Here is a 27,775-nt window from a genome sequence, read left to right on the forward strand (position 1 = left end):
TGGAGCTGATTGGCCAGACCATCAGGAAGTGCGCTGCTCTTCCTGTGTTATTTTCTGTGCTTATTATCACTGCACAGCAATTTAGCCATTTAACGCCAGCGTCCCTGTCCAGAGGAGGCTTCGGCTGACTTCAGGTCCGTTACAACACGGTAGGTTTTCGTTTTCCTTTACGCAGACGAGCAGAGAATGACAGTGACAGACGCTCCGCTGCAGGGAAAGTGCAGCAGACGAGCCCAGGTGCTAGCGGTGCTGCTAGAGGCTAATGTGGCGTTTGGACAGTTAGCTACGATGCTAACGTTGGATGAAATATCTTATTGAAGTGTTTGTCCCAATGGTACAGGGCGGCTGTGGCTGAGGGGTGGAGCGGTCGTCCTCCAACCTGAAGGTCTGCAGTTCGATTTCCAGTCTTCCCCATCTGCATGCCCGAAGTGTCCTTGGGCAAGATGTTGAACCCTGAATTTCCCCTCATAGAACAACAAAGTGCTGCTAATAGATGCACTGTATGAATGGGTGAATGTAAAACTGTATTGAAAAGAGCTGTGAGTGGTCATCAAGACTAGAAAGGCAATATAAACACAAAACCATTTACCATACACACTCGAACCAGCTGCATTTGCCTCCTAACTTGTCCCCCCTCCTGATTGATTTTGCACCACAGCAAAGTAACGAGGCGGAATCCTGATGGTGATGACACGAAGATGAAATCCTCCAAGAAGAAGTCTCGGCTGAACAAGGCAAAGGAAGAGGAGACGCAACACTATGAGGTCATTGTGAAATCTGAGAGTGAGCCGGGGCCGGACATCGAGGAGGAGGAGGCAGGTGATGTTTACACCAACGGAGACGGTCTCAGCATCCGAATCAAGGAGGAGCCGAACGCGCAGGAGATCTGCGAGGAGGCGGGAGGCGACACCTCGAGCTCTTCAGGCTTCAGACCGGACTCCGTGACATCCTTGTCAGATGTTGAACATCCGCAGGGACACGTGAAGGAGGAGGGCCACTCTCCTGACCATCAGCCCCAGTGTGAACTCACCGGAGCTGCCGTCAAGGAGGAGGCAGAGTCGTGGATTAAAGAGGAGAGAGACAGGGAGGAGGAGGCAGGAGACATCCAGGAGGATTATGAGGAGGGAGAGGAGGTCTCCACAGGTGGGAGTCAGTTTATCACAAGCACACACAACCTGGGGATGCCTAGGTGTTTTCAGGTTCATGTTTTTGGTTGCAGGAATGAATGATTAATATTAGTTATAAGCTCCATGGTTGCATCTCTCATTACATTATAATCAGAAACTTGGAGATAATCTTTTACTTTAACAGAGGTCTGAACAATTAGCTGTTTTGCAAAAATGCATCTCAGTTTCAGATGATATGTTGAGAACAGTTCACACATTAAAGCCTAAAAAGATGCATCACTAGAATCCACATACCCTGACTCAGCTTCCTCAATGAGGTGTTATCAGTTTATAGTCAGTAGATCATAAAAGAAACATCATGGACTGTAGAACGCTGCAGCCAGTGACTCTGGATCAGGAGACAAGACCCAAACCCTGTGATGCTAGGGAGACACGCCCAGGTCTGATCAGCCTTTGGAGGTTCTGCCTTAGTGGTTAGCAATGTATCATAAAACTAGTGTGGAAGCCGTTCAAATGTATAACGTACAAAGAATATTAACCATTAATGTTCATTAAAAGAAAAGAAAATAATCAACTTCAGAACCGGAAAGTGTATAATGATATATTCTTCCTTTATTTCATCTTATCTCCTCTTGTGTGTTTCTCTCCTACTTAGAGTCCTCGTCTGAGTTCTTTCCCTGTCCTCACTGCACCGTCTCCTTTACTGACTTGGACTTCCTGGAGAAGCACGTCAAGTGGGTCCATCAGAAAGAGTATCTCGACAAACTGAAAAAATGCCTCTCGAGCCGCACAATTAACCTCATTCCCAAGCACAGGTGCACTGTCTGCTGCAGCACCTTTAACTCCAAGGTCAAACTGAGAGTGCACGTTAGTGAGGTCCATCCTTCTGCCCCTCCGCGCAGGCTCCATCCGTGCCCAACATGTGCACGCAGCTTCCAGTACCTGAAGAATCTGAAGAATCACTGTCAGCGCTGGCACAGCATGTCTGTGGTCACCCGAGGGGGGCACCTGAGCTGCGCTGACTGTGGGAAGAGTTTCAAAGCGACCTGGGGTCAAGGGCCCCACTTGTGTCATGAACCAGTTAACACCGAACCTGAAGATAAGCCAATCTGTCTGGACACTGGGGTGCAGTGTCCCAAATGTGGCAAGAAGGTGCGCACACGTCAAAGTCTGGAGGGTCACATGCGCACACACACGGGCGACCGGCCATTTGTCTGCAAAGATTGTGGCAGGAGGTTTGTTGAGCACAGCGGTTGGCGGCAACACATGAAAATACACGCCGGGGAGAAGGCGTTCAAATGTCAGGTGTGTGGGAAAACCTTTTTAAGGTCGCACCACCTCAAGTCCCACTTAACGACCCACTCGGGCAAGAAGGAATATTCTTGCTCTGAATGTGGGAAGGAGTTTGGATTCAAGTCGAGTCTGGTTCTCCATCTCAGGACCCATTCCACCGAGAGACCCTTCCACTGCAATGTGTGTGGGAAGAGCTTTAACACCCCGAGGAATCTGAGGACTCACACCAAACTCCATACCAATGAGAAAGCTCACCAGTGCGGGGACTGTGGGCTGAAGACCGTCGATCTGGGGACTTTGAAAATACACCTGCGGACACACACTGGAGAAAGACCGTACCACTGCACAGTCTGCGGGAATAGGTTTATTCGCCTTGCACATTTGCGAAATCACCAACGCACCCACACTGGTGAAAGACCGTACAAATGCACGGAATGCGACAAGAGTTTCACTCAGTCCGGCGACCTGGTGAAGCATAAACGCATACACTCCGGGGAAAAGCCCTTTGAATGTCCAGAGTGCCAGCGCCGATACACTACGTCCGGCGATCTGGGCAAGCACAGGAGGAGTCACACTAACCTGCGTCCCTACACTTGTCAAGAATGCGGAAAAAGCTTCCGTCTGTCGGGCCATCTGAAAACTCACATGTTGACGCACACGGGGGAGAAACCTTATTCCTGCCCCAACTGTCTGCGCAGGTTCGCTCGCTCTCACCATCTTTCTGGACATGTGGCTAAATGTCGCTGATCGTGTTGGAGAAAACTGTAAATACACTAGTTCTGATTTAATTTTTGTAATAACGGGAGCTGCGGAGATTCTATTACTACTTTATGTTAATGATTGTGTTAAAGTGAAAAACTTATATTTGTAGATTATTATTTATATAACGTTTGTGTAACCTTCGACTTAGATGACTGTTGTAACTTATTAAAACACATGAATCATTCCTGTTATTGCATGGAACTTTTTATAGTACTATTCAAGCTTTTTTTTTTTTCCTAGAGTAGGTTTAATCTGGTTGTGCAAAAACACTAAGATAATGGAGAATTGAAGACATGAGGCAGAGCTCAGTGGGACATGCATATAATGGCTTGTTTGCACCACTGGTTAATGCTGTAATATCTGTAAAAAAGAATAAATTATTTGATGAAAGCATGAACACTGTGTGTTATGAACCGTGTGTTAAGTCACGAGGAGCGGTCAAATTATTTGAAGCATTTGTGCACATTATTATACTTACAATAAGGATGAACATAAACTTTGGTTTAAAAAAAAAACATTTAGAGATTTTACTTGTACATCTTCATGAATCAAATATAGATTATTATTTTTGAAATAATTGCTTAAAAATAACTGAAATGATTAATTAGTTATCATTAAGTTGAGAAACTAATTTTCTGTGAACGACTAATAGTCTTTCAAAATCACTTTATTCAAAAGGTATTTCCAGATTTCCTAAAGACCCCCTGGATGTTCTTATTATAGTAGAAATATAAAAGCAAACCAGGTGGTCTCATAACCTAGATGATTTATGAGTCATATGAGTAGTTAAAGATAATGGGGCTCATGTTAGGCCCCATTTCTCCACCAGGTTTGGTAGAAATAAATTCAGTTGTTATTGCATAATAGTGCTAATAAACAAACAAGCTAGAATGGCACACACTAGCTGCACCAGTTTGGACTCGCTCATTGATATCAGTCCCCAAATCTGCTGAGGTTTTTTCCATCAAGATCCACAAACTGAGAAGCTGGTGAAAACGTCAAAAAACACCTTATCTCACGATGTTAGAGAAAGCGAACACACCCATACGTATAAGGAGTATTGCCAAAATTAGATAATTCCTTACATTCATTGATGCACAAACTGTTATTCATGCTTTTGTCTCCAGCCATCTAGATGACTGTTACTCATTATTTGCAGGACTGCCCAGGAAATCGATGAACCGTCTCCAACTCGATCAAATACCACAGCCAGAGTTCTTACAAAAACTCCAAAGTATGAACACATCACCCCCATTCTCGCCTCATTGCACTGGCTACCTGTCACGCTGAGAATTGATTTCAAAATTGTATTGCTAGTTTTTAAATCTCTTAGTGTTATTGCCCTCTTCTTATATCACTCATCTTCTAATCCTCGCTCATACCGGCTCGTAATCTCAGATCTGCAGATCAGCTTTTGGTTCCCAGGCGGAGTTGGAAACTGAGGGCGGTAGAGCTTTAGTGCAGTGAAGGCTCAACGACTGTGGAATAACCTCCCACTGGGATTCAGACAAGCTACCTCATTGTTTTGTATCTCGTTTAAAGACTCATTCTTATAATATATCTTTCAACTGGATTTTTATGCCTTTGCGTATGTAACATTTCTGTTTTTATGTTTGGAAGCACTTTGTAAATTTGTTTTTTGTGCTACATATATAGAGTTGTATTATTATTGTTATTATTATAATTAATATTATTGTTATTATTATTATTATTATTTATTATTAAGAAAAGCTCCTGGATCTGCACAATGTTTTTTTCCCCCCCAATCCTGTTCAATCTACCAAGTTTCCTGGACATCTCTAACTTTGAGTTTGTTTAATCTGGCAAACAAACAGACAAACAGACAAACAGACAAACAGACTAACTATCTAACTAGCTAATTATCTAACTATCTAACTATCTAACTATCTAATTAACGATCTAACTAACCATACCTTCTTGGCGGGTTCTTGCGCCTGGTCCATTCAAACTACTTCCTGGGTCACAAGGTCACAACCTCCTGGGTCCCAATCAAAACAAAGATGGCCGCCCACCGGGAGTGAACAGGAGTCAACAGCTGACAATCAGGATTCATTCTTCTTCTCCTGCCGTGGACTTTATACTTCAGCCATTAAAGTGCCGGCACGAGTCTATGTGGGATCTGCAAACACGGTGAGAGCAGTGGAAAGAAAGAAACAACCTCAAACACCGTCAGGAACCATCTGATTGAGACGGCTAACGATGCTAATGATGCTAACACCTGTGGCTGCGGTCAATTAAAGGGACTGCGCCGAGAAGCTAGTAACAAACAAACTGGGTGTACCGCTTCATGTAGCTGTTAGCATTTTGAGAAGATTAGCGAAGATGGAACCTCTTAAGGAACATGTTTAAGTTCGACTAAAAAGTTTTGTTATCCGAAGTTAGCGTAAAACTCCTCAATTGAATTATACAATAAATATGTGGTTTCTCTATAGACCTTTCCATTGAGGAAGTGGTGCTTCTGCAGCTCTGTAAAACTCTTATTCTAACATTACAGTCTGTTTCTGAAAACATTAAAAGGGGGGAAAAAGTCTTGAGTTTAATTTGCTAAAATCTTGAATCATTCATTTTCCAGCTGTAGGTTGGGATTTTAGTTTCATAATGATTTTAATTTTGCTTGTCAGGAAAATTACGTGCTACAGGAGAGCTGGACCACATCTTATAATGGGAGAGTGTTTACTTGCAAAGTAAGTGAATTAAATTAAATTAATCCTCTAATTTGATGATTAATCCCTCCATACATTAATTGAAGTTTGTCTTGGTCCAGGTCATAATGGTTGAATACATAAAACCATTAGAAATAAGAATATAATATATAATTATAGTAATCAATTATTTCAAAGAATATCAGCCAAACTAGATTTCCATCACCCTTTGTTTGCCAGTATGATTGTGAAACAGGTATTAAATTAATTCTCTGTTGCATCAAATAATCCTCAGTGAATATTGAAGAAGCCTGAAAGTGAAGCTGTGTCTATATCATGTACATTCACTCTCACTATGTTGTCTTGTCATCAGTCTGCTCTTACAAATTAATGTTAAGAACGAGTGAAATATCTTTACATTCATATGATTCACCAGCTGTATCGAAGGACAAGTCTTAGATTTCTCTTTGTATCTCCTAGACTGTGAATTGGCCTCTTCAGTTTGTCACATAATCAATACACTTATTTCTTTATTTAAAATGAATTGAGGGGATGTGACACATTTCAATTACACAAAAAATGCAATTTGTTCACACTTGCATTAGAGGGGCCCTCGTGACTGCATGCATGATGTAGCACATTATATTGTAAAAGCATTAAAGTGATATCAGTGATAGTAATGGAGTACAACGTTATGTATCCCTTGTTAAAGCAGACTTACAGCCGGATAAAGATCGAATGTGATAGTCAGAGACCGCGAGTGACATCAGGGTAATTTCTCCAAGATACACCGAGGATGATGTGGCAGTGAAATCACAGCATCCGAGGATGCAGTTCTGTTTAAGAGACTGCATGATTTTTATTCCCAAAAATGTTGGTTGAATTAGTTTAAATCGCTATAACAAAGCAACAAGTCTCAGTAATATGAAGTCAGGCTCACTCTCTAACTGGTGTTCTAATCAAGTGTTGTAAAATGGAGTGCACATGTAAAAACAAATCACAAACTGTGTTGTTTGCTGACATAGTAGCGTGTGTGTTTTCATGAGCTTACACGGATTTCTGGCTTCCCCCACTGTAGATGATTTCCTCTGCGCTGATGAAGAAGGCAGGAGTTATTACCCAGCATCCTGAAATACCTGCAAACACCAAGGAGAAGATGAACGTCATGAGAAAAAGAGACATACATGTAGAAGATGCAGACGAATATGTCAACTTGGAAGGAAAACGCGATTCAAGAGCTTTTGGTGATAAGGGCCCGGGTCATGTTATAAACAATAATATGCTCTTTACGCAGCAGAATTCCAACATCTTTTCCCTCCTCCTGTGTGCTCTACTCAGGCCACACCCCAGGTTCCTGTTGTTCTGAGCGCGTCCGACCCGAAGAGTCTACTGCTGCATTCTTCATATATCAAAGGTATATTCTGGAAAATATCTGGTCCCAGTTTTTTGTACATTTCCCCAAGTTCATGCCTGACAGCAGCTCTAGCCAGCCAACAACCAAACTGTATAATCATACCATAGGGGATCTGGGGGACGTACAACAATACCTCACAGTTGGTGACACACAACCTTATTAACACCGTGATCAGGTCTGCAAAGAGAAGACGAGGACACATTAAAAAAGCTGGAATGATGCTGACTGTTAACAAGTCAAAGTGGAGCAGGAGACCCTCAGATGCACAAAATCTGCCGTCTAACAAAGTTTGGGAATTGCTAATTTTGAAGGCCTGGAGGCATTTGTCAAAGACTGAGCCCCGCTTAACTGGACACTATGAGGCAACACCACAAGCTGAGGCAGTCGAATGCGACACAAGTAAGCCCCCTCACATCTAATCTTTCACTGATCCTCCTCCGTGCAACTAGAAGCTTGTTTTTACTCATTAGAATATTAAATTCTTGCTCAGACCAGTACAGATTTATTGAAGGATTCATTTTTGGTAACAATTTCCATTAATTGTGGAACTTAAAAATATTTTCATGCTTGAAGCTAATTTAAATATATGTTGTTGCAATAACCTCACTGTCAAGATTTACAGTGCATTCAGAAAGTATTCAGACTCTTTCACTTTTGTTTTACATTTCATGTTGCAGCCTTATGTTGAAATAAATAAAATAATATTAAATAAATAATATGAATAATATTTAGGTTTTCAACCAGGTTTTGTGGTAATCTGTCCAGTAGTTTTTGTGTAATTCTGCTAACTAATAGACTTACAAACAAGCACAGATTAAATCAGTATGTCTTTGGCAGAGGTAGTAATTTATACCATTTATTTATCCTGAATTTAAACAAATACCCGCAGTGTCACACACTTACATATTGTTCAATTATAGTTAAAGTTGTTGAGTAATAAATACAGTTTAAACCCTTGCTGCCTTCACGACAAAGCAAAAATGAAGAAACATCATCGTTGGTTCTCTTGCAGTTTGTTCTTTTTCTTTTTTACTGCTCCTTACAGTTAGACAGCTTGATACACTACACACACTGAGAATCACTAAGAATCATCATGACAGCATATATAAGAAATTGTACTGTTAGATTTGTTAAAAATAAATGTGACCATATATTTGACAGATATGGATGTGAAAGAAGTTCAGTTGCATTATATTTACATGAGCCTGATTTTCTGAGAATAACGTATAAATTAAATTTTATGTATTGGTTTAAATGTGTCTATATATGTGCGAAAAGATAAATGATAGACGTAGCATAAGATAAGTGAAGACTTGTACTTCCAGGGAGAAGTGTGGCGAGGTTAATTGGTACAGAAAAATGAATCACTATTTGAAAAACCAAGCAAAGTTGGATTATTCGCATGACAACAGAAACAGTAGGGGGCTAAGTACGTGACAAAGAGGAGAAAAGCAGAAATATTGAATTAAATGCATGAAAAAAAATTATTGTAGGAAGGATAAATTGCTCTTTTAGTGTTTTAGATTACATTTGAAAAGTGCTGTATATATTTCGTTATCTCACTGTGTGTCGCTAGCGTTTTATTTCCTGTTTGGATGGAAATGTATTTCTGCCACTTGCAGGGCAGCCATCGGAGGAAGACCTTTCTCACACTTTTATTTACACCCAGGATATGCATCACCAGGACAAGGGCCACATTCAAACCTGTCTCAGTCAATTCAGTGGGAATTGGTCTATTATTTTTATGTCCGCAATTACGAGGACAGAGCCGTAACTACGACTCGGCCACAGATAACAAAGATATATTTAGGAGTAAATAATATTGACTGTACCTTTGTTTAAAGCTGGAATCAATACTTCTTAAAGCGTGTCCATTTTTCATTTAGCTGCGTCATGTCTGTGCGGAGGAGGGGCAGAGAGATGAATGGGTGGATCCTCTAATTCCCCCTGTTGCAGTTATCATAATTGTTGAACAGCCACGGTTTTTAAAGATCTGGTTCGAGGAGAGGGAGGCCACACAAAGAAAGTTAATAGATTTGTAAAATTGAGATAGATTGCACAGCAGCCGTTTTTGGAACGTTCCATCGGCGTGGCAGGCAGATGGACAAATGTGATCCAGGGATGAGGAGGTTGGAGAGGGATTGCGGAGAGGGGTGGGAGGGGGGGTTGCGGCGGCTGCAGCACACAAACACACGGCAGCAGAAAACACATCCTGACAAATAAAGGCGTTACTGTTTACCCGTTTCCGTGCAGGGTGTTTATATCTCACGGTCTGGCGGGTGATAGCCGGATAGATCACAGTTTGAGGCCTGCATGAGCTCCAGAGCGGATGAGGCGGCTGATGAATTTGCTGCGAGAGGCCGCAGTGAAACAACAGTAGTTCCTCTCTTGAGGCACCAGGGGGAAATGGATAGCTGTGGAAAGGATGCTTCAGGGAATAGACAAGCTCGGCAGAAGTTTGTGCCATTTGTTAGAACTATATGGCATAAGCCTGTGGCCAGAATTGCATATAGAAAAGATTTTTTTATGTCCCATTGTAAAGCTACATCATACCTCCTCCTCCATCATAAACTGTGTTGTTTCATCTCATAGTGGTCCCCGTGTTAGACCTCTGACCCTGTCATTTGTCTGCTGAAGATGGCTTTTAGAACCTCCTAAAGGATCTTTTACAGCAGTGATTTATCCACTGGGGCCCACATTTGTTTCCATCCGTTTTGATATTGGTCATTGTTTTCACATTTGATGCATTCAGGCTTTTCTCTGTTCCTCAGAAATCATTCCATATCCAATTTTTTGCCTTTCCCGAGTCCAATTTTCCCTAATATTCCGATGATTATTTTGTGATGTTTTCCTTCCCTCTTTTCAGCATTCTACTCCTTTTTCTCTCCCGCTCCTATTTTCCCCCCTGATTCTCTTTCCTCCTTAGATCCTGACATGTGGCTCCATGATACGAATGTTTTCAGTGACATTATGGTTAATCCGCTCCGAAACACTGGCTTCGATTCCGCCGCAAATCATCCACAAATGAAAACATAAAATCTTACATTTACTTAGCTTCTCCTATCCCAATTCCAAATGGGTTAAAAAATATTTTCAATCTGCCCCCTCTGACAGACAGGTCATAGTGTTTTTTTTTTCCTTTGCAGTCTGAGAATTAAATTACCCCCATATTGAATGTTATCAAAGTCCAGTTGAGAGGATTTTCTATTTGTAATGTACTTTGAGCTATCCAATTTTCCTTGTATTTACTGTCTATATTTTTGTCAATTTGGCGGAGGAACATATTGTGTGCGTTGGCGCTGGGTGTCACCGGTGTCGTCACGCTCCAGTGGTTTTGGTGTTGGCTGGCCTCGGAGGTCAGTGTGTGGGAAGAGATGGTGGCTCTGCAGGGCTTTGCGGCGGCTCTTGGCCTGTCCCTTTGGGCTCCGACAGGCCCACATCCACTCCTCTCATTCATGAAGGGGTCAAAACACGGGTCAAAACACACCGTTTGACTCCCCGCAACACTCGGGTGCGTGTGGGCGTAGATGAAACCGGGTATTTTGTGGGCCTTTGGTAAGCTGCAGCTGGTAGCGGCTCTTACTTCTCTCCCTCTCAAGTCCAAATGTGCCTAAAAGCATGGCTCACACAAAGGAAGAAGGGAGAAAATACTGTTCAATCGTGTTGCATTGAGAGTGGGATGCCGAGTTGCACATAAAGGGATGGAAAGACACCGTTTATTCCCTATTAGTATCACCATGTTGACAGCTTGGCCAAGAGGTAAGGAAGACTTCGCTCTCCCTCAACCACATCTAATGCTAACGCTGAGAAACTATGCGGGGCCCCACTAACACGTTTCCCACACAGCCAGCTGCTATCGTGGTGACTGCCGGAGTAGATCGCCGTGACCACGGCCTCCCTCCTCCTCCTCCTCTCGCCGTAACCTCTTGCTCTCTCTGTCTCTTTAGTGGAGGGATAGAGATGTGGAGGGCGAGAGAGACTGACAGTGTGCGCTCCCCTGCTCAGTAAATATGAACTGCACCCAGCAGACAGACTCATTCATCACAGGGGAAAGAGGGGGAGGAGAGGGGGGTGTCTGGAGGCAAGGTGCAGGGATACAGAAAGGACTAAGAGAAATGTCCAAAAGACGGAGAGAGGAAGAGGAGGAAGAAGAGAGGTGGGAGGAATAGGAAGTAGATGGAAAGAAGATGAAAGAAAGGAAAGTGTTCTGGGTGAAGCGAGTGGGAGAAAGAGATAACAGGCCGAGAAGGGGGAGAGAGTCCTGGATGATTGAAGGATAAATAAAGGATAGCAGATGTGCATCGGGAGGAAAAAACCTCAAGCATGAGCACAAGTGATGAAATACAGGAGGACATTTTATATCTCATCACCAAGAGATCTTGTTTTGCGTTCGCTGCCTTTAAGCATCGTGTTATGGGAGTAACATTAGTTTTGCAGCCCTCTGGTCAGGAAGGTCATGTCCCACTCAGACTTGTTGCTTTTCACATTTCGACCTTGATTATGCTCTCGAGGACCTGCACTCGCATCTGGAGGTCATGTTGTTTCATTGTGAACTGAGTTTTTTCATGCTTATTAGAGTTTTAAGTGCCATGTGCATGAGGTGCGAAAACTGTTTTCTCAGGTTAACTTCATTCATTCACAATCAACTATTAACAAAGGCTTTGCAATAAAATAAACCAATACTGTTGAGCCCGTATCCCTTTTCTTACAAAGCCTTTATTATTAGTTTTTTACAGATTTTTAACAATTAGTAGGGAAGCTGCAGCCGATGTATTTGCTTACTGAGAGGCATGCAGTATTTATTGTGCATTGATTATTCTTCCTAATCACACTAGAGCAGCAACATAAACTCTTTGAGCTGTCATACTCTAGACAGTGTTCGTCAATTCAAAATGTACTTCTAATTTACTCAACTTCCAAATATGCTCCACGGCATATGCAAGAAAAAAGGTATTCCTTTTAAATCCCAGAGTCCGGTGCCCTTTCCGGTCCATGTCCTCAATTTCCAACAACTTCCCCCTCTTCACTCCCACCAACAACCACCTCCTCTCCATCTTTTTCCACTCCGCAGAAAGACAGGAGAGAGGGAAGATGATGTGTGACAGATGCCATATTTCGACCTTCTGTCAGGGAGATTAATATTGACACTGTGTTTCTTACCAGGGGCTTGTTGACTGTGTGTGTTGGGCTTTGATTTCATTATCCTCTGCTCAGCCACTTTTTTCTTAAGAATCAGACAATAACAGATGTGGCGAGTGAAATGGAGACTGCGGTGTCGTAGGGGCTGAGTGAACAAGTCATATTGCCGGGCGGGTCGACCATCAGTCCTGTGGAACTGTAAAACCCCCCAAGGATACAGAGCACAGAGACCCTTCAATTTTATCAACCCCATCAGCTCGACAGGAGCATGGGCCGCGAGCTGCTGTACATAAGTGTCGTAGCTGGAGCCAGAAATATGTGTGTGGAAATATGTTGTTCGAGCTTAGCATATGTGGAAAGTACATGTACTCAAGTGAAATGCAAGGTTAATTTTAATATCCTGAGTTAAATTTCACTAGATTTTAAGGGTAAATATTGCACTTCAAACTCTCTATCATTAATCTGATAGATATTAGCATTGCTTTTTACATATGGATCACACTCTGTACCTCCGGCAAGGCCCTACAGTCCCTTTGTGAAACCACATTTACCTTCACTAGATCTGGATTTATATTTGGATGTGCACCAAATGGACATACTCAAACATATCAGACCCCTATACGTGCCCGACTTTACTTTTTCCAATCGAGAGCCATGAATTACTCCGTTAGAAATCAATGAAACGTTTAGAAAATGGCTTATCTCGCAATGTTAAAGAAAGAGAAGAAAACATGTCTGGATTGTTTTTGTATAATCTTGCTAACTAACTAACTAACTAACTAAATAATGCAGACAAAAACATGACCTTGGCAGAGGAAAGAATTTAATTGACGGTGCTCTCTGGTGTACAAACTATGTAATAGCATCAGTTTCAAAATTACCTTAATGATATTTCTGGTGCAATGTGTGGGCACATATACGCTGTAACAGATTTACAATACGCTAAAATTATATCGGAAGATGGGATATTTTGTCTAATGAATCTGAAAATCTCATAATCATAATAATAGAATCGCCTCTGATATTTGTGTCCTTAAGTTGATATGGACTACAGTATTTATTCTGAGTCAACATTTTCAAAGAAGATCTTATTTTAAGGAAAAGCTGCATTTGTATTTTTGTGCATAATTGTACAATTATTAAAATAAAAGTTAAATGTGCAATCAGTGACCGCTCTATAAATATCGCTGTTTCTTGCATCAAAATAAACTGGTCAATTTAAAAAGATGAACCTTTATTGTTCTTCTCAGATTTGTACAATTGCAGGATCACTTATTCCAACAGCAAACAGATCAATGCATATTAGTAAAAGTACAGACATATCAGATTATAACAATGACAGGAGCCATTCTGCCTGCGTTGAGAGTGCTTTTACTTCTGATACTCATTCAAGTCAAAGTCAGAATGCTGTTTGTACAAAGTGGTTGTACTTCTTTTCCTAAAGATCGAAATAATTCTCCCGTCACTATGAGAGTTTCTCGATTGGGAATTTGGGTCTTAAATCTTACATTGTCGTTTACTAATCCAATCACCTAAAATTGTAAGTGAGTGAGTAAAATATCCAAAATATTACTATGTTTATTTTTTTATATATACCCAGCCTACATTTTGAAAGGTACATTATGTGTGGTTTGGAGCTGGAGAGGTAACTGGTTTTGTCTCGTAGCCCTGGTTTGTTCGATCTCTCCTTTTCCTAAATCCTCCTATATTGTACGAATCCTTTCTTCCTTCATCCCTTCATTGTCTTTCCGTGCCGGTAATAGAACTGCAGACTGACTCATTGACTCGGCAGAGTGTAATAAAATCAAATTGATTCATTTTTAATTCCTTTTGTTGATTTGAGAAAATCTACAAGTGGCTCCGTGTCTGCAGGCCAAAGCTCACTGGCCTTCATCTCCAACTTGTAAGCCTCTGAGAACTTTCTGGCGCTTATCGAAACATTTCTGCGGTGGACGCGAGAGATGGATCCTACAGCTTCCTGATTTTGTAATTTCAAAGCGTGGGGCTTGCTGTTAGTGGGAGAATAAAATCAATAGGTCTCTGTGGAGAGGAGCAGGTATAGGCTTGTAGTCCTGTGATATGAGTGAGGATCCGAAACAGGAAACGCAGCCAAAGGAGGAGGAAATGCGTCGGAGCAAAGCAGCTTCAGCGAATAAACAAATAGAAAGAAAAGCAGGAGAGATAATGTTCGAAGGAGACAAGAGACCGATGGGGGAAACAGTTGTCGCCAGAGACTTTTATTGACTTTCCACCCCCCCTCCTCCTCTCTCCACGTGACTACCAGATAAATTCACACAGAGAGAGGGAGAAGGGTAGTGAGGGGAGAGAGAGAGAAATGAGAAAATAAATTACTCTGGAAAGATATGACGATAGGCTACACGCGGCTTTAAATCTAAAAGGGAATTCGCGACACACTCGACCAATTTGTCACTGTGCTTTTTGCCTCTTTTCATTTCTTTTTTTGCTTCTGTCCCCCTATTATTTTTCACCCCTTCAATACCCCGATGCCCCTAATTTACCCCACTTTTCCTTTGTAGGCCTGTCCAATTCTTCTTCACTCTGTTTTTCAAATCTATTCTTCAAGATCTACACAATGTGGAGGCATCCTGGTTTGGTCGTGTGTGGATTTAAGTTCCTTCTTTCTTTCTCTCTCTCTTTCTCTCTTTCTAATCCACCTGCCATAAAAAGGTGTTTCCTCCATGTACCGCTCTCTTTATGTGTCTATTTGTAATTTATGATAAATCCATAAATCCATGCACCTGAGCTCATCCTTCAAAAGGTTTTCCTTCATCTGTAACTACAATCAGATCTGTGCCTTCTCCTCCGCCTCCTCCTGCTCTGCAAACATAGGTCTATCAAAATCTAAGAGAAAGGAGGAAATGAGATGCATCGTAAAAAAGAATGAGCGGGCACACGTTAAAGGATGGCTGGAAAAGAGGTAGAAGAATGGAATGGAGAAGAGAAAATAAAGAAAACGCAGAGTTAAAGTATACCCCCTCTCTTTTATTTAATTTAGACGCCAGGCGAAAATCGATCCTGCCATTCGATACGCAATCCGAATCAAGGCGAATTAAGCGGGCGGAAATTAACTCTGAAAATATTTTTGATGGAGTGGCTTGTAGTCTCTCGGCCAAATGGACTGCAAAGTGGAACAAATGACAGGGGCCTAGTGGTGGAGACAGCGCCGCTCCATCTTCCATTAGGCCGTAATGGGATAGGTCCAGCCCCCTAGCTCGACTCGGCTGCATTAATCAAAACAGCCGCTATATGAAGATTTATGGTTCTCCACTCCAGCGAAGCCGGAGCCGGAGCCAGTTCTCGCTGTGTATGTTTGAAGGAGGGGGTCGGGAGTCCCTCTCTCTCCCTCCCTCCCTCCCTCTCTCTTTCTCTCTCTCTCTCTTTCTCTCTCTCTTTCTCTGTCTCTCACTCTCTCTCATATGGACTTTGCCCCTACCTGTGGGCCTATACACATCATGCGTGTCGCGCCTTCACGCACACACACGCACCTTTAATCCAGAGACTGTAATCACATGTCTTTTTTTTTTTTTTTTTTCGTCAACAGCTGTATGAAGCCCTGAATCGTCTGTTGACTGTAATTTATCTATCAAAGCCCGTTTTTAAGACTATGATCATGGTACTTAATCTACTAATATGTTAAGTGACATGGTACAGGGCTACAAAGGGCTCTCTGACCTTCAGCTGGCGTAAGGTATGAACCATAAACAAGAAAGCCCAACATTTAGAAAACGCAGGATAGATTCTCCTTTAAATGTTCTGGTTTGTAGCCTGCAGGATTATAAATGATGTATCATGGATTTTAAATGTCAATCGACTCATCTACAGGTAAAAAAGGATCTTGTGGCAGCTCTGTGGGTGAGCCGTCCACACAGCCCTGATTTGATGTTTTGAGCTGTTGTTTTCTCGTGTTGTTTGACTCATCTGTCCTGAGCAGCGTGTTCCCTCTGAATCTCCTCCCTGTGTGGTTTGCCCGTTGTCACCTCTTAGCCATCCAACATAACAAACAGCAGACAAACAAAATGGGCATCCTCTGGCGTTCAGTGGTGAGAGTTTAGATTACAGCCCGTATTGCTGTGGCTCCTCTCTCCACGGCAGCCCATTAGGAGTGAATGGCCCCGGCGAGCAGGCCACTGCTGTGACGAGCTGAGAGGACAGACAGGGGGAGACAGTGTGACGGAGAAGAGTGCGGCGGCTCAAGTAGATTGGAGTTGGGATCCGTCCAAAAAACTTCTGCCAAGTTTTGATAAGATGAGACTGATCGGACCCACTGCCGAGAGAGCCCCACTTTACTTTCTTTCTCACTCTCACTTTGTTTTCTTGGTAGAAGCCGGATGGAGGCATTCTTCCCAATAGATTGATCACACCTCCATCTTTTCACATGCACACACACAGCTCTCTATTACTTAACTTTCAAAGCACTTTCCTTTTCTCCTCTCCCTTATCCCCTGTATCTTGTCAGTGTTTTCCCCCCGCATTGTTTGTGTCCCCTCTCCTTCTGGCCCACTATCTTATTCCACTTCAGTCTATATATTCCCCTCATTCCCCATCCACCGGGCTCTAACTCTCCCATGCGGATAACCAAACCACATGGAGACATCTCTATATCCATCTATCTATCTCCTTTCCTTTTTCCACCTCCCCCTCCTCCCTTCCTTTACCCTTTTCCTTTCTTCTCCCTCTTTTCCTTGTGAGCAAAGGGGAAGCTTGCTGCCAGTTTCAGTCTGCCAAAGGGTTTATTTAAATTAGAAACGCTTCAATCCCCTCACTCCCCCTCTTTCCTCTCTCTTTCTTTACCTCATTCGCTTTCTTACCTCTTTCTCGCCGCCGAACGGTGACTCCCACCTTTCCTAGCTGACAGCCTCTAGGGTCCCGTCAATGCCAGGCAACTTTGTTTTGTAGATGGAAGTGGGGGGGGAGCTGGGGTTGGAAGGACAGAGGAAATGAGGAAGAGGAAAAGTAGAGGTGGGAGAGTGGGAGTTGGAGAAGGGTCAGGGGAGACCTGTTAGTCAGTGTACTTTAGTTCCTTCTTCCTCTCACGGCTCATTCCACCCAGATTAGGACCTGTAAATGGCTTTAGGCTACTTCACCTGGCTATGGATCTCTACATCTCACAGGGATACGAGCAAAGCACAAGCTTTCACTCTTTCATTATCACACATTCAGATCCGTCTTGTTTTAAAAGCCCCCAACCCGTCACTACATTTGTTTATTTTGCAGAATTTCTCCCCATTCCTTTGCAGTTTTTTTTGCCACCTAATAATTGCCACCTCTCTCCTCCACTGTCTCTGTGACAAGGAAGGGTCGAGCATCAGACCTGATCATCTCTTCTGTTAACAGTGACCCATCTCCCTGATAATACCTCTATCCCTCCCTCCCTGGGCTCTAATCCCCCCCCCTCACAAGCACCCTTCTTCCACCCCTCCTCCTCAGCCATTAACACACAATTATTTTGGGGGCCGACACGGGCGTGGGGGAGGAAACGAGGTGTGGAGAACACAGAGAGACTGTCTCTCTAATGGCTGAGTGACAACAGACGAGCTCATAGATCATGGAGATTATTAATACCACTGTTAAACACCCCATTCAAGGGCCGCCACCATCCATAGACACGCGCAGCTGAAATGTGCATACATAAATTCTCCGCCCCCCCATCATATCTCATTCCCGGCACACATCTTCATATGAGCTGTCATTCGTGTTCGGTGAATCGGCATCAATTTCATTTGAGTCATTTAAACAATGCCGGGTGCTCATTACAGCATGTGGTTAAGGGGTAGAATCAGATTTACAATTACAAGTCTCATTGGCAGCGTAGACTATTATTCACGGGGTCGTTTCCTTATGATTCGCCTCCTGCTTTATTTCTAATGACGTAATTCCAGGTTTGATCTGATTATTGTGTATACAGTGAGGTGGGAGATCCTCTTTGACTTGCCATTAATGACCAGGGAAATGTGGCCTTCATATGGCAGTGGGGGCCCATCTACGGAGAGGAGATTGAAAGGCAGAATGTGTTTGTGCGTCAATGACCTGTCCGTTTAACCGGTGGGATTCTGGGGAGATGGCAGAGGGGAGCCAGGCGTCCCCGGAGAATAGGGTCTGGGGAAATCACACTCTCACTTTCACACAACAACCTGGAGGCAGCATAGCAGCTGGCAGCAGCCAATACACACCCTCCCACTCTCCATATCCTAGTTTATATGCAAAGAGACTCCTAAACACTAAATCTGTGATGTGTGGCCTGCGTAAAAAATTCAGTGAGAATCACACATCGGGCTCCTGTATAGCAACCACGTGATCTGTTTATCAAACTAGTTAGAGAAAGGGATCTAAGGTTTGTATCATTTTATCAATAATGTACTTTTGTCGGGCACTTAAACAACTTTTTCTACAACATCCCTAACTTCCAGAATTGGAAGGTTACACTTGCAGGAACCAGCCAATAACATAAGGAGTTTCTAGTCAAAGCAGGTGCTGTAAAAGCTTACTTTAGTGTCTTACTGCTCCATTAGCTGATCTCAGGTCTCCTTTTAAGCTCCGCTAGTACCAGCTCATTGATTCCTTAACTAATCGCTCTAATTAAAATGCCTTTTATTCATTCAGTGGTTTACATGGCAGTCGACCACTTGCATTCAGTGATCAATTGTTGCACAAATGCACAGACATTTCTCTCAACAATTTCAACAGATTTCTCTCTGTTTCGGACGAAGACCTTCGTTCACCTCACACTTTTAACTCCCACTAAGCCCATTAAGCATGATGATGCTGGTTCTGGTCGAGGCCTGCTCCCAGTACATGCAGCCACTATGAGACTTACAATACTTTGTCACCTGAGGAAATTGGTTTCCTGTTTATGCTGCATGTAATAAATCTGTCTCTTTGTCTATGAATGATTCAAGCAGAGAGAATGTGCGCGCTCATTATTTGAAGAAATTACAACAGCGGAGTCATTAAATAATTAAATAATCCTGCCAAGGAATTATACATTGTCTCAAGCTGTCTCCCTTTGATGGATGTGTGTTTATGACTCGTTCCGCCTAGAAATCCCTACAACATTTCTTTCCTGATAATATATCAATTTATCAGCAGAGATTTTATGTTAATTTCCTGCCCCCTCCGTCTAAAACAAAGTATCTCACTCCTAAACGATCTCGAACTAATTAAGCAAGCGTTAATTAAAAAATTCGAGAGAGGATGAGCGCGGTGTACGATTGTTATGGAAACGTTGAAGTTAATCAAGCTCTCAAATTATTGATAACATCCTTAGAACAGTGATCGATCGGGAAGACATTAAGTGGCAAAATAAAGCAGACGCGTTCGGATTTGATGGGTGTGTGTGTGTGTGTATGTAAGTGTGTGTGTGCGCGTAAAGCAGTGTGCAAAAACAATGTACAATACACAATATTAATCCCCATGACACATGGGATATCTTATTTTGTGTCATTCCAAACTTGTCTGTGTGCACGTGAACGTCTGTGGCTCGTGGGTGTGCAAGTGTGATAGTGCAGATTTGTATGCGTGTGCGCGCGCTCGTGTGTGTAAGACAATGTGCAAAACTTAGATTCACAATATATACTATTATAACCTTTGTGTCATTCAAAACTCGCCCATGTGTGCGCGTGTGTGGCTCGTGCGTGTGCAAGAGTGGTGATGCCGGAGGAGGTGCGTGCACGTGCGTGTAAGTAAAGTGGGCAAAATCTTAGATGCACATTACCTAATATTAGTCCACATGACAAATCGGATATCTTTCCTTTGTCGTTCTTAACTTGCCTGCGTGCACGTAAACGTCCGTGGTGTGTGGTGACGGTGGAGGACCTGTTTACGTGCCTGCGTGCGTGCGTGCGTGCGTGCGTGCGTGCGTGCGTGCGTGCGTGCGTGCGTACAGCAATGTGCAAAAACAATTGGGTGCACACTACACAACAATATAGTCCACAAGACAAATAGGATATCTTCTTTTGTTTCATCCCAAACGTGTGTGTTGTGCACGAGAACGTCCGTGGGCTGTGCAAAGGTAGTGATAGTGGAGGAGGTTTGTGTGCGCGTGAGAGTACGTACGTATGTGTGTGTGTGTTTGGGGGGGGGGGGGGGGTCTCTACCACAGACCATTAATCAACATGTACGTTCAGATTGCATGTTGAACTCCGGGATATTGACGCACGCTGATGTGAATATTTCCCCTCTTCTCACGGCCTCGCGCCGCTTTTTAAAAAGCAGTGTTTCCATGTTCCTCTCACCGCCGCGCGCCTGCATGTCTGCTATACGCCGGTGTCAGAGCGCGTGTGTGGCGTGTACTTACAAGGCGCTTCATCATCCCACGAGCGATGGGAGCAATTCACCCATAAAGTGGGTCTTTCGCCCATAAATAATATTCAAGTCGCTCTATTGTTAAGTGAAAAGTTGACTGGTGTTTGATTTTTTTTTTCGTATTTTTTTCCCTCTTCTTCTTTTCCGCGGCGACCTCGGGTTAGGACTCATACATCACGGGATGACAGCTATAGAAAGGCCCTAAATTAGCAACTAAATCGAATATTGATCAGCTATGTGCGGCCCTGCGAGTCGCGCCTCCTTGCCGTTTTTTTTCAGAGAGAAGGGGAGGGGGGGGGGGATGTTAGAGGAGAGAGAGAGAGAGAGGAGGAGGAGGGGGGGGGGGTGTAAACGAGAGATAGAGGGGGCTGGTGAAAGGTGCCTCTTTCTTTCTCTCCTCTCAGTCTCTCTTTCTCTGCTTGACTTTAAGTGTGTGTGTGTGTGTGTGTGTGTGTGTGTGTGTGTGTGTGTGTGTGTGTGTGTGTGTGTGTGTGTGTGTGTGTGTGTGTGTGTGTGTGTGTGTGTGTGTGTGTGTGTGTGTGTGTGTGTGTGTGTGTGTGTGTGTGTGTGTGTGTTATTGTCCATTGCTGTGGACTCTGAATGTGTATTTTTATATTTGCAGTTTTTGCACAACAACACCGCTGTAATCTCTCAGCAGAGCCCAGATCAGTTTATTTCACGCTTTAGCTGTCCATCCATCTACATCCACATCCAGATGTGTGTCTCCCCCCCACCCCCCCACCCCCCCCATCCATCAGGTCGAGTGTTGCTTCCTATCGTTTACGTAAAGTTTAAATGAAGTCCCTCATTTCCCCACACTTGCTCATTGGCTACCGTTTATGGATCATCGACTGTGCCGCCGCTGTTGCATCGACTTCCCCCTGTTATCCCCGCTGCTGGGACGAGTGGGAGGTCGGCGGCGCGCTCTTGCTCTCACAGCGGGAACGGGTTTGATGAAACGATCAGGAGCTCTCTCTCTCTCTCTTTCTCTCTCCCTTTCTCCCCGTCTCCCCTCTTCTCCCCCCTCTCTCTCTCCCCCTCCCGGGAAGCGCTGTGTGTCCGGGGCGGCGATGAACCAACCCTGCAAGGCTGATGGAGTGGGTGGTCAAGGTTGCGCCGGGTCAGTGAGATTAGCCCCGGCCTGCTCTGTAACAAAGGGCCAGCTCGTCAAGTGCCGACTAGTCTGCATCAAAGTATCGGGTGTAGGACAAGTGGGCCGTAAAGACGGGGATGAGCTGTGGATTACAGTGGCTAATTGGAAACAATGCTTTCAGTCCGTTAATGGGTGTTTAAATGAAGACCAAGGTTAAAAGTAGTTTCCTTGCTTTTTCCCTGTTAAGACTTTTGATCCAGATTTTTTTTCCAGGCTATAGTGCACGTCATATCCCTTAATATTGTTTATGGTAATAGTGGTGAAAGAAATTTGTTAATGATACTCTTTGCTTCTACAGCCATACCAAGGTGTAAACACTTTGGCCTTTCACACAAAGAGTATTATAAAGCAAATACACTTTGTATATGAAAAGTATTATCTAGGAATACAATAGCTGTCATTGTATTGCATTGTAAGTAAGCAGGATTTTAATGTTTTAATTCAACCATATAATATACTGTTTCATCTGTTTGTTTTTTTCAAGAACCATGACGTTGAAAGTAATGAACTTCAGTTAGTGAAATCCATATTGACGTATACATGCATAAAATTGCACAATACATTAATGAAAACACTAAGTTTCTTTGTTGTTTTTATGTGAGAATATATAGCTGTGTGTAAAGGTAAAACATTTATAAAGCAGTCCCACAACATTTAGATGAAACGGCACAGGTATTATTGTCCATGTATAGCCAGGGTTGTATGTGCCTCACACACAAGTATGTTCGTGGAATAATACTTAAGGCTGTTGTCATCTCTGCGAGGTCCCAATGTCCCATGGTGTGTTCTCTGCGGTCGCTGTCCACGGTGCTGAACTTGCTGGGCCCACTGTGGAGACGCATGCTCGCTGTCTGTGGTGCTGAAACCAGCCTGTCCCATCAACCTAGCTGTGTTTAGTCAATCTAAAAGCTCTCGGATGACCTTTGACCTTCTTTATAGGCCTCCCTCGGCTCCGTAGGCTTTAAGTATCACTAATCTATCCATTTTAAGATTTGTTGAGTCAACAAGGGACCTGATGAATGTCCATCCGTAGCCGGCTAACAGAAAACCACAACCCATGCTGATGGGGGGGGGGCTTTGTCATATCAACAACCCGTGAAACAAGCATACGTCTCCTAACAACAAGTTTGTCTCACAGATTCAGTCTCAGAGGATTTAATGCCAAGATGCACCTTACTACAGACAAAACAGATTAAAACCTCCAAACCTCTCATTAAGCTGGCATAATTAGACTATGCTGTGGTTCCTTTTCACTTTGATAACGCGACAAGCTCCACTGCTTGACAATATAATTATGCTGAATTATTATTAAGTATCCTTATCAACCAGGAAGACCAAAGAGAGAGGCAGATGAAGTTAAGTTTGTCGGGAAGACGTTGTGCGCCCCTCCCTCCTTCACGCGCCTCTCGGGGTAGTAGCAGCTCTTCAGAACGCCGCTCGAGGACATTCCGGGAACCATCTGTTTCCGGCAGAGTGCCGGGCGACGGGGCACGCAGGATGTAAGACTCACAAATTTGGGATGAAAGGTGGTTGTCTGCCAAGACGCTTGTTGTGAAATATCGCCCTCCCCCTCCCTCCTCCTGCATTTCTACTTGTCTGTCGTGTTGTACGCCTAGCAGGAGAAATGAAGTGTTGCAGAACAGAAAGGAAGACCAGCCTAATAACTCGAGGACAGAGTGTCGAATTAGTTCACGTTGTAGAGATATATCACTGATGAAGGCACAGGGAAACAGGTTGTGGTACAGTTCACGTTGTGCGTGTGAAAGATAGAGAGAGAAAGGAAAGAAGGGAGTTAGTGTCAAGGTAAACTGGCAGAGAGACAAACCAATCTCCACCTCTCTGATGAGTCCTGCCCCGGGCATCTACAGCAAAACAGCATAATACCAACCTGTGCAGAAGATATGATCTTCCCATCTTTTCGCTCTGTATAGTTCTAATCTCATTTAAATCAGATAAACTTCTAGTGGCATGTTTGCTATTTCTATTTTAAACAAATTAATATAAAGCAAATGTGGAGCTCTGTGGTTTAAAGCCAGAGCTCTGTGTCTATCATGGTGACACTGTTGGTGGATTTGAAACCGATCCAGATAAATGATGAGATCTCCACTTGCTCTCACTTTTTTTGGGGGGGTGTTACCTCATAGGCCTGCAAAGGTGAGACGATGGGGCCTGGAGATGCATCACCTGAGACCAAAGGAACCTGCAGACACTTCACAGTGAATGAAACATGTTAACACGATTGTAGCCCAAGGCCACGGAAAGGGAGGTATCTACTCACATGGGAACAGGACTTTAGAAAATGAAATGAATAGATTTTCCTATTGTAGGAAATACTGTTGACTGTATTTAAATTCAAATAAAAATCCATACATCCATATTCAAAAATTAAAATACCATTAAATAAATTTTCCTGCATGTTTGACTTTTCTCTGAGCTTCCAAACTACACAGTTTAGACGAAATCATGTGAACTATTTATTCAAACAGAACTTGCCCTTTAAATAACTGAATTCACAATTACAAACACTATTGTAGACGTGAATCGTGTGAGATACAATGCCAATTAGCAGCTAGAAAACTGTGTCTGGCAATTATCGCTTTGATCTGTGACATTTCAAAGTAACATGAGGCAACTAACAAAGCAGGTGCATCTGTGAACAAAAGTCACCATTGAGGAAATAGCTTGAAAACATTTAAAAAAAAATACTAACCTCTCTCTTGAAAAATGTTGGTTACAAGATGGGGGTTATTTTTCCAAGCACCCGTGTTCACAAGTTGTATCTGTTTCTTTTCACCATATTGCAGAGGCTCGGAGAAGAATGTTATCACATTTGCAGAGTGATATTGATTAATGAGAACCTTTTTGTCCCACACTGAGGATACGGGAGACTGATCACCAGAGATCAAAACAAAGGAGAGCGTCAGGTAAGTGCAAACAAGAAGGAACAATAAGTACAACTGACAATGGTAGACACAATGTTGTTAGCCCGAACATGACTAGAGAGATAAAGGGGAAAAAAAGAAGGAGATGAGAGGATAAAGGTTTAAGGTAAAATATAAATGTACCACCAGGAGGAGAAGGGTGGAAGTGCTTGAAACAGAAGTGCAGAGAATGAAGGAGGAAGGAAAGGAGGAACGAGGGATAATTGCATTAGAAAGAAGAGAGGGCCAAAAGGAAGGAAATGATTAGAAGAGAAGGGACTGATATCCGATAGAGAGAAGGAGAGCTGGAGGAGGGGATGGGCGGCAGAGGAGGGCTCACTTACTGCCCGCCGTTCAATACATACTGACACTCTCTGTGTCAATACACAAACACGCTTTGTGTGTGTGTGTGTGCGCTTGCAAGTACAGGTCTGGTAATCCTAGTCCAGTGTGCTATCTCACTTGTCCCATCCGGTGTCTCTGAGGAACGTTCATGTCAATCTCATTTGTTCTCACGGCATCACAGTTTGTCTTGAACTTCATGTTGCCTTCTCCAGTGTCCAGTCACACTTGCAACTGAACTCTTTATCTATTTATGTACTCACATTAGCTTGATCTCTCTGTCTCTGATATCTTTTACATTAGACTTAAATACTGTCTTATTTGATCTGTAAAACATAAAATACCTTTTAATCTTTTATTTTTGCTTGTTCCCTTTTCTCTTTGTTCCTCTGTCTGGCCCGTCCCTCTGTGTATATCTTTCTTTCACCTTGTGTTTGTCTTGCTTCAAAGTTGTATTATCTCGCTGCATATCTCCCGCGCCTCCCCATCTATCAACCTCTTTCCTCCGTCTCTATCTTCTTCTCTCTCCCTCCTAGAGCTCCCTCTTTCCAGGCGGCCTACCTTTTTGTCATTGACCCCCTGCCCTGGGTGTCTGGGCATTGACTGGCTCGCTCCGTGTCACTGGAGCTCCCTGTCAATACTTACCAGGTTTGGCCACCCTCTGCGCTGTGGTCAGAGAGTGGGGGAGAGAGGGAGACACACGAGATGCTCCACGGCACCGGGAGATAAAATAAAAATGAATGAGAGGGAGAGTAAAACAAAGAGGGATGGAGAAGAAAATGATGGAGGGAGGTAGTGTGGCGAAACAGCTGGTCAGCAGCCTAGTAGCAGCCCTATATTAGGCTGTTACACTTTGGTACAGCGTCGCAATTTCTGGCATGTAAAGCTTTAAGTAAAAGAATATGTAAATATATGATTATATATCTTATATATTAAGAAACTTCATCAAACTTAACTAGAAGATTTTGCTAATCTCTCTTACCTCCAATCTTGAGGTTGTGGGAAGAACAGTATTTTTATGTTTGCCCTTAATGCAGTGTGTGAGTGTGGACAATACACATTAATCAACATTTCTGTAAAAGCGTGTTAGCCAGCCAGCAAAATTTCATCTGCAGTCTTTTGGCAAGTTGCTCTTAATACCAATAAAATCACAAGCAGAAATCAATACAGGTACAAATATAACATCACAGCACTGTAAGATGCGGTAGTGACAGCAATAACTGCAAACTCAGGAATTATGTTGGGCATATGTTTGTCACAATAACAACTCAAACAACCACCAATAAAACATCTATAGTTGATATTTTGACATATTTGGTTTTCACCTTAGAAAATTATACAAAGGGTGATGACATGATGCAATTGTGAAGAAGTTAAAAGTTCACGATCAAAAATCAAATAATAACCAGTTTAACATGCACAAACAGTATGTATTTTTGTTTTTAAATAATTTGTTACTAATCAAATGACCCTTAGCTGTTAAAATGATCAAAGTTTTGTGCATTACAATATTATTGAGGTTTGCGTTTAGGTTCATTCTGATCTCTGTAACTATTAAATGGAGTAGAGTCAATTTACTGACTGAATGAATTTGATTGACTAAAGGTCTTTTGTTTAAGGTTTCAGAGTCCTTAATAATTTTATACATACAGATATTAAAAGATCTGTTTTTCAATTCAAGATCATAGATTAGCTATCATGTAAATATACTTAGCATATAATTGGATATTCCCAAAAGGACTTTATTTTATTAATTTTATATCAATGAGAGAAGGCTAAATAATAGAACCACCTCTCTGTATAATGCAATAAAGGTCCACAGCACCACAAATGACTTCTTCCAACATCATCATACAGTTGAATCAACACCTCTAGAGCAGTTTTAGTAAAAGTATAATGAATTCAGGTTTTATTTCAGCACTGTAATACTAGATCGAATTAGTTTTTACCGGATGAACTTATAGCTGATCATATGCTCAAATAAATATTCGAAACTGAAATATGCCACTGAAACAAAAGGTGATAATGTTCTACAAAAGGGAAAAGGTCAGTTTTAAGGACTTCACTGAGAACAAGAGGACTCCATAGAGCATATTTTAGAATTACAATGATGCACATTGATAAAGATATAGATATCTCATACATTTCATTCTGCACACTCAGGTAACATGTGACATCCCCAGTCATATTATGGGTTGTCATTAAGTAGGCTGTCATCGTGTACATCCTCATCTTGTATTCATACAGTATCATTTATAAACTCGCTGTGAGCGTCACTCCCTATTTTACAGTCTACTCCATCTGCAGCACGCTCTGCCTCCCATTCCCTCTTTCCCTCTTTCCTCTTTACTCTTTTCATTTCCTCTAATCTCTCACTCCCCTTGCTCTACCTCCGTGTCACTTTGATTTCCCTATCCACTGGCCTGTGGGATGTGTGTGTGTATATAAATGTGTGCGTTTGTGTCTGTTGTCTGTTAAGAGAGCATGACTTAATTGTGTAAAGCAGCTTCACAATCGTAAGTGAATCAGTGGATGTGTCCTTTAGCACATCAGTATATGTGGCATTGGAATTACATAGAACGTCTCATGTAATCCTAGTACCTCAGAAACACACACACACACACATTTTGTATTTGGCT

General features: G+C 42.7%; 1 protein-coding gene across 3 annotated transcripts; it reads left to right on the plus strand.

Moving 5' to 3' along the window:
* Positions 1 to 33: 33 nt before the first annotated feature.
* Positions 34 to 3,579, plus strand: LOC133965406 (oocyte zinc finger protein XlCOF6). Of its 3 annotated transcripts, none has more exons than XM_062399945.1 (4): positions 34 to 149; positions 341 to 539; positions 659 to 1,143; positions 1,783 to 3,579. In XM_062399945.1, the coding sequence occupies exons 3-4, from the start codon at positions 699 to 701 to the stop codon at positions 3,165 to 3,167; spliced, it is 1,830 nt and encodes a 609-aa protein (XP_062255929.1). In that variant the 5' UTR covers positions 34 to 149; positions 341 to 539; positions 659 to 698; the 3' UTR covers positions 3,168 to 3,579. The 3 variants fall into 3 exon arrangements, with proteins under 3 accessions (XP_062255929.1, XP_062255928.1, XP_062255931.1); XM_062399944.1 differs by having other exon boundaries at positions 341 to 510; XM_062399947.1 differs by having other exon boundaries at positions 341 to 438.
* Positions 3,580 to 27,775: the final 24,196 nt, after the last annotated feature.

The sequence above is a fragment of the Platichthys flesus genome, chromosome 11, assembly GCF_949316205.1.
Source record: "Platichthys flesus chromosome 11, fPlaFle2.1, whole genome shotgun sequence".
NCBI classification, from domain to species: Eukaryota; Metazoa; Chordata; class Actinopteri; order Pleuronectiformes; family Pleuronectidae; genus Platichthys; species Platichthys flesus.